This window comes from Propithecus coquereli, unplaced genomic scaffold, assembly GCF_000956105.1.
Source record: "Propithecus coquereli isolate 6110/MARCELLA unplaced genomic scaffold, Pcoq_1.0 Scaffold129, whole genome shotgun sequence".
Classification (NCBI taxonomy): Eukaryota; Metazoa; Chordata; class Mammalia; order Primates; family Indriidae; genus Propithecus; species Propithecus coquereli.
In genome coordinates, this window is record NW_012137080.1 from 4,807,812 (window position 1) to 4,826,026 (window position 18,215).

Sequence of the window (18,215 nt, forward strand, 5' to 3'; positions counted from 1 at the left end):
CCCCTGTGACCCCACTCAGCCAGTCGCTGAGAACCAGGCTAGGGAAGGCGGCTGATGAAGATGGAAAACAGCCACAGCTCTGCCCTGGGCACATGGCCCCATGTTCTCACAGCTGTGAGTCTCTCAAGCTGGCCATTCTTGCAGTTGACTGACCCTACAGCTGAAGGTGCTCTAATGCCCAGATCCCAAGAACAGACAACTGGAGCTGGGACCCTGAACGTGGGTGTTCTTTTTGCCACGCATTGCTACCCCAGGGGAAAGCTCCCACTTCTGAATGGTTGAGAGCTCCACCCAGACTGTCCCTCGCAACCACAGATCTGATGGCTGCTTTGGCAGCTTTGATGACAAGTTGGATTCTCCAACTTGAAAACAAACATTCAACAGATAGGCGAGAGAGAGAAGCTCAGAGTGGGCCTGAGACGAGCAGGGCTAAGTCATTCCAGTTACCACAGACACACCCAGATGATCTGGAGCTGTCCAGGGGATGGTGCACACAGCCCCGGAGATGATCAGAGAACATACAATAGGAATCGGAAAATGCAATATGGGGAGAGCTCGCCCATGGGTGCGATCAGCTCAGCACCACACACCAAACTCCTAAACTTGGAAAGCAGTCTGTCATCCCCTGGGCCGAATCTGGTATCTGCTCAGAAAATAAAAATGCACTGTTATTGTGACTAAGAAAAAATAAAGCTAAGAAGGTAAATGCCTATAGAAGAAAAATTTACTAATGCAAACAAAAGCCATACAGAAATGGGGTTTAGGCCCAATGTCCTCCTCCATTAGCACAAAAAATTGATAGGTAGTTGAGTCTGTCAATGTCTTTGGGTTTCCAAAAATGACAATTTTCACTTTCTAAATTCAAAGAGTTTCCAGTGGGGTGAGTAGAAATAAATAAATCTGTTCCATCAACTAAGAAGAAAAACACCTGCTTGACCATCACAGGACCATGTGGATACCAAATAAGGAACGTGAGTGTTCTCTACAAATTGTAAAGTGCTCTCCAGATGATTTTTACTAAATGCCTAGGGGACTATTTGTTTCTTTTCCCTTTGATCCTGCCCCTCTGCTCCTATAACATCTGGCACCCTCCATGTCTACCTAAGAGAAAAAGTAAAGGGAGCAACGTTTTGTGTCTTAGCCAGACACAAAAGAAAAGATTGCAGAATGCCCCACCAGGGTTCACATGTATCAACCCCATATGGTCACTAGGGGGAGCCCCATCATGGTTCTACAATTGTCTCTTGTCTGAAAACAAAGATATGTGCTGAGACCAGGCAAAAGCCAACAGAGCCTTTTCCTTTCCGATGGTAACACAAAGACACTTACCTTAACTTCCTCCACACCGTGCAGCCTCAGTGTGGAGAGCAAGAGGAGAGAACAGAGCCATGACAGGATCAGCGACTGGAACTGGGCCACACAGAAGGAGATGACGGTGTGGAGCAAGACCATGGCCACACCTGGGGTCCCCAGCACACACCAGCAGGCCCACATCCCATAGACCATGAGAATCCAGGGTCTGTGCTGCGGAGACACACACGGAGAGGGGAAGAGAGAGAATTAAGTTCACAGGCTTAGCTGTTAAAGGTTCTACATGTGAAAGGATAATGTTTACTAACCCAATAACCAAACTCTATTCTTACTGTCCTGGGAATTTGGTATAACACAGACCAATAAAGATTCAGAGGGACTTTCCACATCAGCCTCCAGAATTCCACCAGATCCACCCAGAGGCAAGTAATCACTTTCCTGCCTTCAACCAACGCCACTCAGACTCCCAGGTCCCACTATAGTATTAATTAAGCTGACTTTTCAATAGAAATTACACTGTGGGAGCCAGAAGACAGTGGGAAAAGCTGCGGACCTGGACCACCACACTCTGCATACACCATCCTTCAGAAGCAAAGGCGAAAGTATTAGTACACATTCTAGGGAATCATATTGAGAAAACCAGCCTATCCAAACCAAAAAAGCCTTTCTAAAGTCTAAGCCAGGGCCGGGCGCGGTGGCTCACGCCTGTAATCCTAGCACTCTGGGAGGCCGAGGTGGGCAGATTGTTTGAGCTCAGGAGTTCGAAACCAGCCTGAGCAAGAGCGAGACCCCGTCTCTACTAAAAAAAATAGAAAGAAATTAATTGGACAACTAAAAAATATATAGAAAAAATTAGCCGGGCATGGTGGCGCATGCCTGTAGTCCCAGCTACTCGGGAGGCTGAGGCAGAAGGATTGCTTGAGCCCAGGAGTTTGAGGTTGCTGTGAGCTAGGATGACACCATGGCACTCTAGCCAGGGCAACAGAGTGAGACTCTGTCTCAAAAAAAAAAAAATAAATGAATAAATAAAAAATAAAGTCTAAGCCAGAGACTTAAAATTAAATATGTAATTATATTTTTTAGCATATTATTTACAAACTTATATCACAGAAAAACCGTATTGTACTTGCTTGCTGGGATACTAGCCTTTGCCTAGTCCATCTGACTGACACATTTATTCCCATTTTAGGAGAATCAGAATATTTTTCTACTTAATTATCAATTTATACTTATTACATTAAATAACTACATAGGTGAATTAACATGTCTTTGCTTTTACGATATACTCTTGGTTATATCTGGTTGGTAAAGCCTTATTTGAAAACTGCAATAATGTTTTAACATTGAAATGCAAGATATCACCATGGTTTAACGACTGAAGCTTTGAAATCTAAGGGCCTAAATTAAACGCTGGTGTCTCCATTAACCACCTGTGTGACCTTAGGCAAATTACCTAATCTCTCTGTGCCTTAGTTTCTTCATATATAAAATTGGGATAATCATAGTACCTACTTCATGAGGTTATTGTGAGGATTAAATAAATGCGTGTAAAATGGTTAGAACAGCGTCTACATACATAGCAAGAACTCTGTAAGTACTAGTTGTTATTCCTACCGGGAAATATGATGTTTCATGGATGTGCACTTTAAAATGTGGTTCTCAGGAATATACCGAGTTGAAAAGTGGGGACTGCCTGGATTTAGGTCCTCTGGTGAAAACGCAAAGTCTTCTTTCAAGGAAAGGTAGATTGTGCTGTGTAAATCGTAAAGCCCATCCTCAGATGCCAACTCTTCCAAAATATTGCCTGCGTATTGTTCTTCCCCAAACCTGTACTTCAGCCCAAGACAGAACATTTTAAATGTGAGACTAGGTCAGCCATTTTTAAGCTCCAAGAAAACCAGAGAAATGTGAAATTCATTTTTACTATTTTTCCAGCCTACTACCCACAGAAAACAGCCACATAAATTTGCTTTCAAACTTTCCCCCAAACACTCACCTCCGGGTAGAGTCCAATTATAAGCAACAAGGTCGCCACAGACTATTTTAAGAGATAGTTTTAACAAATGAAAAACAGGAGGTCCTTTTCCAACATGATCTATAGCATTAACCATCGGAATTCTTTTTCATGCATGTGTGGCTATGTACACAGACAGTTACATTTTTACTAAGTGCTATTTGATCCATTTGGAAAAAGCTGGTTTGCTGGGATTCATTTGGGAACTTAACCACAGACTGAAGCTGCTTCGACTTGGAAAAGGCTGAAAGAACCTTCAGGAAATACTTGACAGTGCTGTGTAAACTCCGTCTACTTGAGAGATCCTATGATAAATTTAACAGTGGTCTCAAAAGCCACCTTAGGGCAGACTAATTTGTCCCATATACTCATTCCCCACGGTTTCCCTCCTGCCAAACAGTACAGGCAGACAACATTTAATACTGTTCTAAGACATCACAGACACTCATATTCTCTACAAACCTTAATATTACCCACTTATTCTCCCCCAAGGAGTATAGGCAACTCCACTATGTATATTCATGGCACACAGGTAACGAGAATAAAAGATATGGATACTGCAAAAAGAATCACCTACACAAAACTGTTGGATATATTAGAACCCCACTAAAATACTGGTTTTCTATAAAAACGTCACTGGAATCCCATTCCCAAAACACCATTAAAATCCTAAGAGCTTGATCAGCCTCCCACACCTTGTTCTCCAACTCTCATGACGGCAGGGCAGTCCCCACTATAGAAGGAGCCCTTAGGCACACCGGCCCAGCCACTGTCCCTCCCACACACATGCCTGGCTCTGAAGCAGTGTGCAGAGAAGTCTAGGGATGGCAGGGTGTCGTTGCCCAGCAGGGCAAGCAGCAGCACGGATGGCCTGCTTCTCTGGACACCAGGAGAGCTTTTCCTAAGCATTTCGAAGACCAATTTCACATGCAAAGGCCTAGAGACAGCCCTGCCCCACCTATCTCTACGCCAACTGTGCTTATGTATTTATCAAACTTTTATCTGCCTCTTAACTGAAAATGCTTAAAATCAGTATTAAGCTTCTGACATCAACTAGGTCAGAATATTTTTTAGCTTTTCAAAAACAAAAAATAAAATGTGTTATGTTTTATTCCAAAGCAACACTTCTGACTCATCGCTAGAAGGGCTTTAAGATCGTCTTCCAAATTTTCAGGGTGATCTGAGCACATATACAAGGTTTTGGTCACACGTACACTCTATGCCAAGCTCAAGTTTTAAAAATTCCACCCTAAAAGTCAAAATAGCCCAGTTCAAATGGTTCAAATGATGATTACAATTGGGAATTATTAGTCACTTGAGAGAAGGCACAAAGAATCATGTTGCTCAAATAAAGTGTACAAATAAAACACAGTCTTAATTTAACGTTGGCCTGTGATGTTTCTAATTTAGAAATTTAGATTCTAATCAGACTTTTATATAATGTTTTTCTAGTGGAGATTTTTATTAAGATAGTTGTATTCACATGCAGTTGTAAGAAATACAGAGAGATCCCTCGTACACTTGACCCAGTTTCCCACAACAGTGACACTTTGTAAAACCACAAATATCACAACCAGGATACTGACACTATTACAGTTCACCAGACTTACTCAGATTTCCCCAGTTTTTCTTATACTGTGTGTTTGTTAGTTCTATACAATTTTATCACACGTGCAGGTTCGGTACCCACCGTGGCAGAGACACAGAATGATTCCATCACAAGGATCCGTCCTGTTCCCATTTTATACCACGTCCACTGCCTCCCCTCTCCCCTTGCCCCCTCATCCCTAACCTGGCAACCACTAGTCTCTTTCCTTTCTAAAATTTTGTCATTTCAAAAATCATACAGTATGCCACCTTTGGGACTGGCTTTTTTCACTCAGCATAATTCCCTGGAGAATCATCCGAGTCACTGTGCCTATCGATGGTTTGCTCCTTTTTATTGCCGAGTAGTTTTCCATGGTATGAATATACCACAGTTTGTTGAACTATTTACCTGTTGGAGGAAATTGGGGCTTTCCAATTTGGGGCTATTACAAAACAAAAACAAAAAAACTTATGCAAACATACATGTATAGATTTTTATATAAAAATCAATTTTCACTTCTCTGGGATAAATGCAAACTTGCTGGCCTGCATGGTAGCTGCATGTTCAGTTCTATAATAAACTGCCCAACGGTTTTCCAACCTGTGCCGTTGTACATTCCCACCAGCAACGTACGAGTGATCCGGTTCATTCACAGCCTTGCCAGCATTTGGTGCTGTTGCTATATCTTATCTTAACCATTCTGGTAAGTGTGTAGTGACAACCCATGGTGGTTTTTGACTTCACAATTCTCTTCTAAAGGGTATCAAAGTGGGAGCAACCTGAAGCTTGAGATTAACACGAGTTGAGAGATCTCTGCTGGAGCACAGAATGACAGCCCCATCAGAAACTACCCTGACCCTTCCTCAACTCTTTATTCCAGGCTCTTCAGCTTCTAATAGAAGATGAAACAGAAAGCAGGGGAAGAGAGGAAACTTTTCAAAGAACAAGAAAGAAACTATACTCTAATGTATAGCAGTGGAGACAAAGCCAGACTTAGAACACCGTGGCCTTTCTGATGAGACAGAGCACACTGCCCCAGACTGACTTAGGCAGGCATCCTTCCCCTCCGCTCCCACTCTCCCTGTGTCTACACTGAATCTCTTCTCAAAATGGGATCCAACTGGCTTTACTTGATAATCTCCCTTAGCAAGCCAAAATCCTGCCTTATTCACATTACAACAATGTAAACCCAGATTCTGATCTGGCATGGTACCTGACATATATCAAGTGTTTCATAAATATTGGATGGATGGATGGATGGATGAACAAACTACATGGATGGGTGTGTGGGTAGGTAGATGAAAATGCTTTCCCAAGACTTGAGATTTACCTGGTAATTATGATTAAGTAGTAACAAGAAAACAATACCAAAATTTGAGGCTGTTTTGTCCAATAATGTGAAAAGCTACTATCTTCCAAAGTCTCTATTTGTCCCCCTTAGCTCCTTATAAACAAAGGCTACTTTGCCAGTGTAGATAGAAGGGAGTCATTTCACATCTCACCGCCCACTACCTGTTTTCCACCCGCAGGGTCTCTTATACCTCTACCTGTGTTGGGGGAAATCACCCATAGTTAACACCAGCAGGACACAGGACATCTGTAAGAGAACCTGTGGGTCAGTCCTCCAGTGGACCTTCCTGGGGGTCTAACCAACGGAGCTGGCGTATCTCCAAGGCTGGAGTCAGCACCCCTAAGAGAACACTATGGACTTGCCCTTCTTGTTCCTGAAATCTCTACTCTTCAAACCTCCTTCACAGGGAGTCAGAACCCAGCCACAGGAAAAACTGGCAGACACTGCCCCTTCTCACATCATCTCTACTTCAGCTCGTTCTGTGCTGTGGATGCCAAGTAATAACAGACGTGCCTGAGTGGTTTCCCTGGTTAGCTTACCTCTGTCGGGAGGAGCAAAAGTGTAAAGTCTTGGTCAGGATTCCTACTGGCAACAGGACAGACTTTGCTGTGTATTAATACTTTTTGTACGTCTGCCAGGAAACCACTCAGTGGGAGCATTATTTGAGAAATGCAGAAAGGAAATCAACTGATATTCTTATGTACGACATAATTTATTATATACTATATAATCAATGACAGCTGCTACTGAAATACATATACACACTCTATATATGTATATATGATCTCCCCAAACACACAGAATAAAACAAAACACACATCCCAGAGTCTGAACGACCACATTCTAGCCTGCTTTCCCTGGGCGCAAAGGCCACTGGGACCACACCAAGGGAATTTCATCCCTCCTAAGCTATGCATTGATGGAGGGAGAAGAGTCTGGTGCCAGGAAAACCATTAGTGCATGAGATTTCTATCAGGAGCATGGATTTGAGAATCTGCTGGAAGAGAGCCCTGTTCACCATAGCCTTCCAGAGGTTAGTTCACTCCTGTCCCCAGCACTGTGGGACCCGCTTTGCAGCCCTCTGCATAGCCTGTGGCCGATGAGCTCAGCTGTTTGGCCGAATACTAACCATGTGGGTTCTCCCAGCCAGAGGTACAGTGAAAACTGCTCCGCAGTTAGCAACGGCACCCATCTTCGGCACCCACCCCCAAACCAGGCCAGCCTTCTCAAAAAGTTCACGCAGGGGTAATTTTAGTTCTGAGGGCAGAGAACGTAATGTCTCAGGTGGTGGAGAGGCCACGGTGGCATTCATGAAAGCAGGCAACCGTCTGACCCGCCCAACACACAATCCAATCACAACAAAGCCACAGCCAAAGCTCAGGGCCATGACTCAGCCTCCCTCCCAGGGCACTGGCTCCTGGTACCGTCTCGCCAAAACCCAGAGAGAGCCTTACCCAGAGAAAAGGCGTTTAACCTTGGCCACAGAGCTCAGTGGAAAGTTTTATTACTTATCATGGTTTAAAAAAAAAAAAGGATAGATTAGACTTTTGAAAATAACCTGCCTCCCTGTGGGAGGTGGTGGGATGAGCAAAGGAAGAGAGGAGATTAGGTGGAGATGGGGAGCATCCTTCAGGGCCCAGCCTGTAACGGCAAGAACTGCTAATGCCCATCCCTTCAGAACATCGCCCAGAGTTTACGAAGCCTCGGAGAATAGGGAAATAAACAACTGCAGCCCAAATCTTCCACCCTGAATAAGTACCAAAAACAACTACCCGAATTAAGGCCATCCGGAGCACTCAGTCCAGGTGGTGAAAGCAGGGAGCTAACGAGGCCAAAGCTGCGGCTCATACTTACATAAGGGCCAGGCAGACTCAGACAAAGAAAGCAACTGTGCCCTGGCCACAGCCAGAGCCCTGCCCACCAGCTGTCTCACAAATCAAACCTGTGGTCGCACAGGGGACGAGACACACACGGGGGGAGATGACTCAGTGTGCACTCTGCCTCATTCCAAGAAACACGCAAAGAACACCTCCTACTGACGCTGGCTAAGACGTGCTCTGCAGAGAGAAAGACAAGCCCACCTGTCCACCCCTGCCTGACAGCGACATGCAGAAAGCTGCAATGAGTGAACTCCATTTCCTTCAAGCCACAGCTCAAAAGCCGCCCCCTCAGAGGCCTCTGGTGACATCAGAGGGCAGGTGCGGCCCACACCTTCTCCCAGCCGCCCACCACCGCATCGGGTCCAGGGAGGGAGCATCTGGTTTCCTAACTTCTCAAGTTATGACTGCGAGTCCCCATGGAAAAGGGCTGTGTCTCTCAATCCTTTCCCCCAGGACAAGCTTGGAAAGATAATTACTAGGAAAATGTTGGTCTGGATGACAGACGTGGCCTCTGCCCTTGAGGACGGTGGCATCTCAAGACAGTTGCCTCCTCTCTTGAACACCATAGAGGGAACTGGTCCAGGAGCAAAGGCTGGCAGGTGACGATAGCAGCAGCCACCGCTGACCTGGCCGTCCTCACATGCAAGCATAACCTTGAAAAACACTTGCTCATTAGACCCTCCCCACAACTCCCTGAGGCCAGCAGTGTCATCCCGACTGAACTGAGAAAACGGGCTCAAGATACTAAGTAACTTGCTTGAGGTTATGCAGCTTGGGAGTGGCAAAGCGGGGATTCACCCAGGCACTCTCAGCCGCACCAAATACTGCCTCCTAAGGTAGCAGGGGCTGGAATGCAAATGTACACACAAATGGAGAGACGCCTAATATCCTAACACAGGTGGATTTCTGATGGTGTCAGGTGTAAAATAGGAGCTGAACGAGGGGGAAGTTTGGAAAGAGGGAGGAGCTTCCACTCAGGAATAGGTTATTAATCTCGATCACACATTCTCAACAGGGGCTGTATCGCCTCCAAACAAGAGGCAGCGGCAGATTTCGTAGGCTAGGCCTAAGGTGAGAGTGGAAATTAAAATCAATTCAATAGTATGAGTTTTAGGTTATTGGGTTTGGGGAACAAGAAAACCCTACTCTCATGTCTAAAGCACAGACATACATGTAATACACAAACAGATGCATAGGATACCTGTAGAATTAAATCCATAGAGGGGGCGGGAATAGTCATAGTTGATAAGGTATAAAGAATAATGAAACCACACCTGCATACCCACCACCAGCGTAAGACAGCCAGCCCATCAGTGCTTAAACAGCCCTAGGTATCTCCCCGCTTTCTATCTACTTCCCTTCCCAACCAGATGTTACCACTATCCAGAAATTTATTTTAATGGTTAATTCATTTTTCATTGTAGTTCTGCACATGTATCGTTTAGCTTGCACACTTCTGAGCTTTCTATACGTAGAATCTTATCTGATGCATTTCTCTGCAACTTGCTTTATTAGCTCAATGGTATGATCCAGAAATTCATCCATGTTGATAACTATAATTCATTCTATTTCATGAGATGGATTCACTACAGTTCACCTGCTTCCCTGTAAGCAATGTTTGGATTGCTTCTGGCTCCTTTATTATCACCAACATCCCTGCAATGAACATCCTGGCACACACCCCCTGGTTGGCAGAAGATATTCTCCAGGGAGCATGTCAGGATTAGCAGTGATAGCTGTGGGGTAGATGCCTCTTTGACTTTTCTAGGTAACATGTTACTAAGCAGTTATATCAATATATATTCACGCCCTCTCCGTATGAGTTCAGGTGGCTGCTTGATGTCGTCAGGGGATTTTTGTTTTCTTTTTGCCAAACTAGAAAGCATGAAATATTACAGTTTTAAGACGCATTTGCTTGATTGCTAATGAAGTTGAACACTTTTTCATTAATTTATTGGTCATGTGTTTCCTCTTCATCTCTTTACTATTTTTCTATTAAGTAATCTGTCTTTTTCTTATGAAATTTCTTTATATATTCCATATGCCAATCCTTCGTGAATTTGCAAATAACATTTCCATCAGTGACTTGCCTTTTTACTTTCTTTATTGTGTCTTTGGATGAACACGAATTTTAATTTAACTATGTTAATTTTAATATACTTAAATTTATCAATGTTTTCCTTTATAATTTGTACTTTGTGTCTTATGTAAGTAAGAAAGCTTTCTCTACCCCAATATCAAGAGATATTCTCCTACATAATCTTCGCTAAAAATACTTTTGGATTTCATGTTAAGTCCTTAATGCTCCTTGAAAATTATTATGTACAGTATGAGGTAAATATTCATTTTTTAAACATGGCTAAACAATTGTGTCGGCACTATTAATTGAATAATTCATCTTTTCCACCCAGACCTGGAAGGCCAGCTCTGTCATAAAACACGTTTCCATCTATATGTAGTTATTTTTCTAGATTATATTCTGTTCCATTGGACTATTTGTCTATCTTGGTGCCAATATAACAACATCCTAATATTTATGTCTTTATAATATGTCATAACATCTAGTAGGGCATATCATCTGATTTTGCTATCAATCTTATGCCACCTTCATTAAAATGATTCTGAGAATGCTCCCTCTTTCTCTTTTCTGAAAAATCCTGAAAAAGATTCAAATTACATATACTTTGGATGTTTGGCAGTATTGGTTTATTAGACTAGTGAAGCTTTTTTTACAAATAGATTTTTTAACTGATTTATTTTCATGGTTACAGTATTATTCAGTCTTTCTATTTCTTTATGAGTCAGTTTTGTTGTTATATTATCTAGAAATTTGGTTTGCCAAAGTTTTCAAAATCGTAACTATGAACTTATACACAATATCCTATTATTTCATCTCTGTAATATCTATGGTTTCCATCCCTAACATTGGTTATTTGTGTATTCTCTTTCTTGATCAATCTTGTCATTGATTATGTCATTAATTTCTGCTCTTATTTTTGTTCTTTCTTTTTTCTTTGCTATTTTTTTTACCTGTTCTTTTCTAACTTCTTAACAGTTGCATGCTTATCTCATTAATTTCAAACTTTCTTCTTTTTTAAGATGAGTATGCAGGGTTATGGCTTCCAATTAAGTACCACTCTACCTGTATCCTACAAATTTTGGCAGCTAATATTTTCCATTCATTTTCTAATTTCTAGTAAGTTTTCTTCTTTGACCTATCAGAGTTATTTAAAAGCATGTTTTCTTTTTTAATTTCTAGATAAATTAGAGTTTCCAGGTCATCTTGTTGTTATTGCTTTTCAACTTAATTTCACCGGGATTAAAGAAGTTAACCTATATAAAACACATCCTTTGAAATTCGTTGAAAATCACTTTATGGTCTAGTATGTGGTCAATTTGTATAAATATTCTATGTGTTCTTAAAAAGAAAAGAATGCGGGTTCTCCAGTTGTGCAATGCAACAACTTTTATACATATGAATTCTTCATATCAAGCTTATTACTTGTATTTTTCCTTATTGGGCTTTTTTTTCCTCCATAGGAAATCACCTCACATCTTTACCAGGCTCCCAAGGCTAATATTCTGGTCTTCTGATTTCCAGCTCAGAACCCTTTCTTCACAAAAAGCAAAGGAGAAAGATATTTAAAAGGAAAGAACACACATACCTTCCTTGCAAGCTGGGTGGCCATCTGAGACACTGCCACGTGGCCAAGGAGAAGCCACGCCAGCCACTGCTTCCCCCATTCCATCCAGAAGCTCCACTCAAAGTCAGTTGGGTCCTAAATAGATCAAATCAGGAGTTTATCAGAAGGATTTTAGTACATGTCTGAGTCAGAACACAAACTCCCATTAACAAGCAGAAAGAAGGCCAGCGTGTCCAAACTCCGTAAAATGGCACTTATGAACACCAAGTCCTGTCCCCACCCACCCTGTACTCTCCCCTCCAGCTTGGTGGTCTCATTGCCATTCCCCAAAAGCACCCGTCCTTTCTACAACTCAGTGTCTTTCTTAAAGCTGATCCCCCAGGACCCTCTATGGCATAGAAACTATTGATACTTCCATTGTATGAAAGATAAAACAGAGGCTTAGGAACTCAATTCATTTAGCCATTGTCACATGGATAGTACAAGCAACTAACTGAGACTATCCCAGTTTAGACACCTAGATACTTTCACTAACAAGAGAAATGTAAGTTGGACACTAATAAAATTGCTTAAGGTCGACCATGTTAAATCTTGCTGTCATTTATAGGCAGCAGGATAATTTCATAGAGAAATTAACTCATTTCACAAACTTACAATGAAAGAACAAGAGGTACACTCCGGGTCTAGGTAGGACCCCATGTCTACACTGGTACCAGGTTCCACGTCTATGAAGCTCCTGGACAGGAATAGGTGCTCTGATAAGAGTGGCCATGGGGACAGCTGGGAACCAGCACCTAAATGCCACGGCCTCAGGAGCCCCAGGAAAGATGCCGGCGGCCAAGCTGAGCGTAGGGAGAGCACACAGAGTGACTGGCCGCCCTGGAACGGGCAGTGCAGGCTGGGTGCATCTCAGCACCACCTTGGTGGAGCGAGGACTTGAGGCCTCAGAATTTTCCAGCCGAAAACGTGGGTGGGAAAGGAATCCTGCAATGGCCACTGATACTGAACATCTCACCAATTTCTGCAAGTGGAACATGGATGAGGTCCCACTTAACTGGATTTAGAGGAAAATATGGATTTTTTTTTTTGCACCTGAGGATTGTGGGACAATTCATACCAGTTACACATATACTGAAACTCTTTTGTTCGGAAGGTAAAATACAGATAAAATTGACTTTGACCCATATCGGACTATGAATGCAGAGGTAGCAAGGCTAGCAAGTAAGACTGGAGGCTGGATTTGTGTCCCAGATCTGCCCACAGCCTGGCTGCGATGACCTTGAGCATGATACTTAACCTTTCTGTTCTGTTTCTTCGTGACAATAGTAGAGATTTTTTTAGATTTAAATAAGAGCACACGTACATCAAAAGTTTAGAACAGTTCCCAGCACACAGTACTAAGCAGTAGTACCTGCCACTGACTGCTAATCCCACGTGCTTCCTATCCTTTGTGAGCCACCAGCCAAAATTGCATGCTTTACTTTGTGCCACTTGTTAGAAAGAGTTTCCCCATTTTCCCAAATAAAGAAATCCAGTGCTGTGCATTCTCACATGACACATGCTCCCCACACCTCAAGATCCTGATACACACAAAACCTGCTCAAAGAGCCCCTGTCTCCTGCTAAAAATCACAGATCTAGTTGAATTCCTCCTGTCTAGAGACAACTACGTCAGGACCCGGGATGTGCCCACAACCACACAGCCAGGCAGCAGAGAACTCAAACCCTAAACCTGGCTCCTCATTCCTGATCCAGAGCTTACTTCCCCATCTTAAAATTTCCAGATTAGTGAAGACTCAACTAACCAAATAAAGGTAAAAAAGTTCAAAGGTCACATGGTGATGCCATGCTGGTATGAATAAAATACCACTTTTGTAAAAGGGATACAGGTAAAAAGACACTAAAAGCCAATACTGATTTTTTTTTTTTTTTAAATACCCCACTCAAAAAAACTCCAACATTTCAGCTTTTTAAATACAATGTTTTTGAACACAAAGATTAACACTTGGAATTCATGACCTCAGGCTTACCTCTGCCTCAAGACTTCTCGTTTTTTTTTTTTTAAAGGGAGAAAAAAAGGATATAACACTACAAAAAAAGGCTCTTTTCAAGACTCAGGACTACTGAAAACTCTGTGCTGGTAAAATTCCATCAACAAAAACGACACACGGTCTCTCGCCACTAATTCTTTCAGAAAATATAATTTAAAGGAAATAAAAAATGTCTCCCTCCTGTCTATCCTTCTTAATTTATTCTTCTCAACAAAGTAGTCACCTGAAAGAAATGACCAGGCAGAAAAGCTGAGCAATGAACAGAAGAGGAGAGTGAGTGATGTGGATGAGAAAAATGTCGACTCACTGCTTCTAGAAGCAAAAGTTCTGCAGACTCCCAGTTCAATCACACCTTTCAAGGCAAACGTTAAAGCCTCAGGTTAGGAACAACTTCATGTTCTGTTCCTTCTCCCATTTCCTACTTGACCCTATGGTTCTTAGTCAACTAGAAACATCTTCAGTACTGTAAGGGGGTCAGGTATAAGGGGTATATCCTGGCCAGGAAGAGCCAGGAGGGCTCCCTGGAGGAAGGGGAGGCTGTACTCAGGGAAAGTAATCCACATCCAGCTTGTTGTTATCAGTGCTTCTCACACTTCAATGGGACCTCTTCATAAAATGCAGATTGTGATGCCATAAATCCGGGGTGGAGTTTAGGATTCCGTATTTCTAATAAGCTCGCAGATGATGCAATGCTACTGGCCTGGGGACCACACTTTGAGTAGCAAGGATCTACACAATTACACCTTTACAGCTGAATGTGCATAAACTCAGAACTCTTAACAGCTCTGACACTGACCACCTAACACTCGCCAACAGAGCAATCACCGCCCTGTTCATCCTTGAAAGCTCTGAGCGCTTAGCTTTAAGAATTCACCGGACTGGATAAATTTACAAATGTAGTTGTTTATTCTGAGGCTTGCAATCTGCATCCAGGCGATACTGAGAGCTCCGAGGGACACAATAGTTCTGGATCTCTTAAATAGTAACTGACTTCCTGGCGAAACACTGTTTTTCCTATTCTGAACAAAGGAAAGGGAGCAGGCCTGATGTTCTTAACTGCCTCTTTTCCCACACATAGCAGCGTTCTACCCTAGGCTGGAAACACACGAATAGAGTTCCTCAGCACGAGGAGCTCAAGATCTGAATGGGGAGGCCCTCAGCCCCAACACCACCACACCCCACAATCAAGACACACTGGAAACCAGCAGCAAGGCAGGAGAGGCGACAGCAGTATAATTTAACCACATATACAGTAGTCATGAAACTGACCGAGGCCTCTCCTTTCTCCCCTTACGATCGCCGATGCACATTCTGGGTATGTGTTTTCTAGTTACAACCTCAACAATCCTTAAAGTAGTTTAATTAATAGATTTTCTCTTTCAGAGCAGTGTTAGGTTCGCAGCGGAATTGAGCGCAGTGCACAGAGAGTTCCCATGTACCCCTGTCCCCTACATGCACACCCTCCCCCACTACCAACATACCCCAGCAGAACGGAGCATTTGTTACACCTGATGAAGCTACACTGACACATCATTGTCACCCCAAGTCTGCAGTTTACTTTAGGGTTCACTGTTGGTGGTGTGCATTCTATGGGCTTGGACAAACATGTAAGGACGTATATCCATCACTACAGTATCATACGGAGTATTAATCGTCTCCCTGCCCTATAATTCCTCTATGCTCCACCTGTTCATCACTCTCCCCTACCCAACCCCCCAACCCCTGGCAAACACTCATCTTTTTACTGTCTCCATAGTTTTGCCTTTTCCAGAATGTCATATAGTTGAAATACAGTTTCATTTTTGTTTTTTTAACTCCATGTTACAGATGAGTTAACTGGAGGGTCAAAGAAAGCAAATTATTTGCCCAGACCTAGTAAGGGGCGGAGATGGGTTTCAAACCAAAGCCTGTCTGATGCTAATGAGGAAAGTCTTTTCTAAGATGTTTCTACCTGCCCTGGTCCCTCTACCTGAACTGCCCTTCCCTCCACAAGCAACACTACCTGACCAAATAATCCATCCTAGAGGGTGCCTGTCATCAATGCCCCTGTAACCACAAAGCCAGCCTGGTGACATGCACAAAATAAGTACTCAATAACTGGCACAATCCAAATGTCAGCTTGAGACTGAAGCCTTCCCACCACCCCACCCCCTGCACCCCCTTTCTCTGTCATCCACATCTCAATTCTAGAACTTTCATTGGAGCATATTTATTATATTACTTTTATTCATGTATTTTCTCTCCCAGGGAAAAATGGTACATTCCCTGAGAGCAAGAACCTTTGACTTAAATCAAACCTGTATTACACACATCCAACATTCAGGAAACCTTTGAATGGTAAGGCAGGCGGGAGGGAGCAGAGAAACCAGCAGCCTCAGTTCTCGTCCCATTTCTGCCCCTGTTTAAACTTGGGCAAGTCACTTAACTATGTGGACTCGAATTTCCTTGTTTGTGAAATGAAGGGCTGAACTAGCACAATATCTAAGATTCCTTTCAGAGAGCAGGAAAAAACAGTTACTTCCCAGGCTAGAAGAGAGAAATACTAAGACAGTGCTGTTCACCCACCCATAGACTGAGTCCTGCCCGAGAGGGGGTGGTGATCTCCCCTTCTCACACCCCTGTGTGACCAGGGCAGAAAGCTAAAAGAAAAAATTCCTGGCATATGAGGAATTACACTATCAACTCACCACTGAGCAAATCTTTCCTCCTTCTGGGCTTGAATTCTCATCACCCTTAAACCTCGCGGGACTGTAACACTCTCACTCCCAGCCTCTTAGCTGGGGGCTGCATCGTTACACAGGGAGAGGGGGCTAAGATTTTGGTTCTGTGCTTTTTGCTTGCATTCCCCAGATAACACTGAATTAAGCCACAGACTTGAAGCCGATTTTCCAGCTGAAAACAACACAGACACGTGGCTAATAAGGCCAGGTCGATAGACTATGATGCTAAAGTACCAAGTGCCAAGTAGAAATGTCAAGGCCCCCATCGAGATGCCCCAGGTAAAGAAGTTCACCCCGCAGCCAGGTCAGTTACACCAAGTCCACACTAGCTCTTCAACCCAGATCTCCGCGTCCTGCTAGTTATCTCCTAGTGAGAGAAAGTCAGGAGCACCGTTTTACTGTATCTGTGGACAGCATTCGAGATAATTTGCTATCTGCGCAAAAGTCCACATCTACAGGTCCCCTCTCTCCCTCCCCTCCTCTTTCCCTGTCCTCCTCCCCTAAAAAAAAAAAAAAAGAAAAGAAAGAAGTCAACATCTACAAGTGAAGCAGATGCTCCTGAAGGCCAGGGAAGAAGCTCAACGGCAGCATGTCAATTAGTCTTTGCTATCCAGGAAAAACTTGCAGCTGCTGCAAATTTTTTTCTTCCTAGTACTATGTGCTAGACCTACTTCCGTCCTGGGGACAGTTCTCTCCCCATTTACGCTAATTCCCGCCATTCCATGCCCTCTACACAGCACCAAAGTGCCAAAGTAGCTGGACATGGTGGCTCACACCTGTAATCCTGGCACTTTGGAAGGCTGAGGAGGGAGAACTGCTTGAGCCCAGGAGTTCAAGACCAGCCTGAGCAAGAGTGAGATCCATCTTTACAAAAAATAGGAAAATTAGCTAGTCAAGGTGGTGCACCCCTGTAGTCCCAGCTACTCAGGAGGCTGAGGCAGGAGGATTGTTTGAGCCCAGGAGTTTGAGGTTGCAGTAAGCTGTGATGACACCATTGCACTCTAGCCCAGGCAACAGGGTGAGATTCTGTCTCAAACAAAGTACCAAAGTAATATTTTGAAGACCACACCTGCTCATGTTCCTCCCCCACTTAATAGTCTCCATGTGTTCCCCTAGGCATTCCAGAGAAACGTTCTCAGCACGACTCACGCAGTTAGTTCTTCGTACTCCAGCCCTGTCCACCCTCCCATTGTCCAATCTAACCTCCTCCCTCGCAATCCCATGTTACAATCATACTTATCCCTCTGACAGTCGCCCCCAAACACCATGTTCATACAGCTGGGCCTCCCACACTTTGCTCCCTCTGTTTGGAGAGACCTATCACTCAAGCATCACGCGAATGGTGACCTACCTTTGAGGTCTCAGCTCAGGTGAGCCATCCCCCAGGAAGCCTTTCCTAATCCATCAGTTCATACTCAGGACTCTGTCTCCTGCCCGTGCTCCCACAATTCACTATGGTTACCTTTATCAGAGCAACTTGTCACATCTGGCTTAAATGTCAGGTTACGAAGCTGCCTCTGCACTAGACTGTGAGCCCTTTTCTGACATTGTCTACATAGATACTCAGCGTTGCATCCCCCAATAAAACAGGATATCCAAGATGCTCAATAAAAGTTTGTTGAAAAATTTGAATGCTTATACAATGGGTCAAATCATT

At 43.4% G+C, this 18,215-nt stretch overlaps 1 protein-coding gene across 6 annotated transcripts in view; it reads right to left on the reverse strand.

The window, feature by feature from the left end:
- HHAT (hedgehog acyltransferase) overlaps window positions 1–18,215 on the reverse strand; it is a 277,822-nt gene that overhangs the window by 218,333 nt on the left and 41,274 nt on the right. For 3 of the 6 annotated variants that reach the window (XM_012638343.1, XM_012638344.1, XM_012638341.1), the window contains 2 exons: window positions 11,810–11,923; window positions 1,330–1,524 (listed from right to left, as the gene is read on the reverse strand). In XM_012638343.1, coding sequence (XP_012493797.1) covers window positions 1,330–1,524; window positions 11,810–11,893 — 279 coding nt within the window. In that variant the 5' untranslated portion in view covers window positions 11,894–11,923. The remainder of the gene's footprint in view (window positions 1–1,329; window positions 1,525–11,809; window positions 11,924–18,215) is intronic. The other 3 variants (XM_012638345.1, XM_012638347.1, XM_012638346.1) reach the window with 1 other exon arrangement.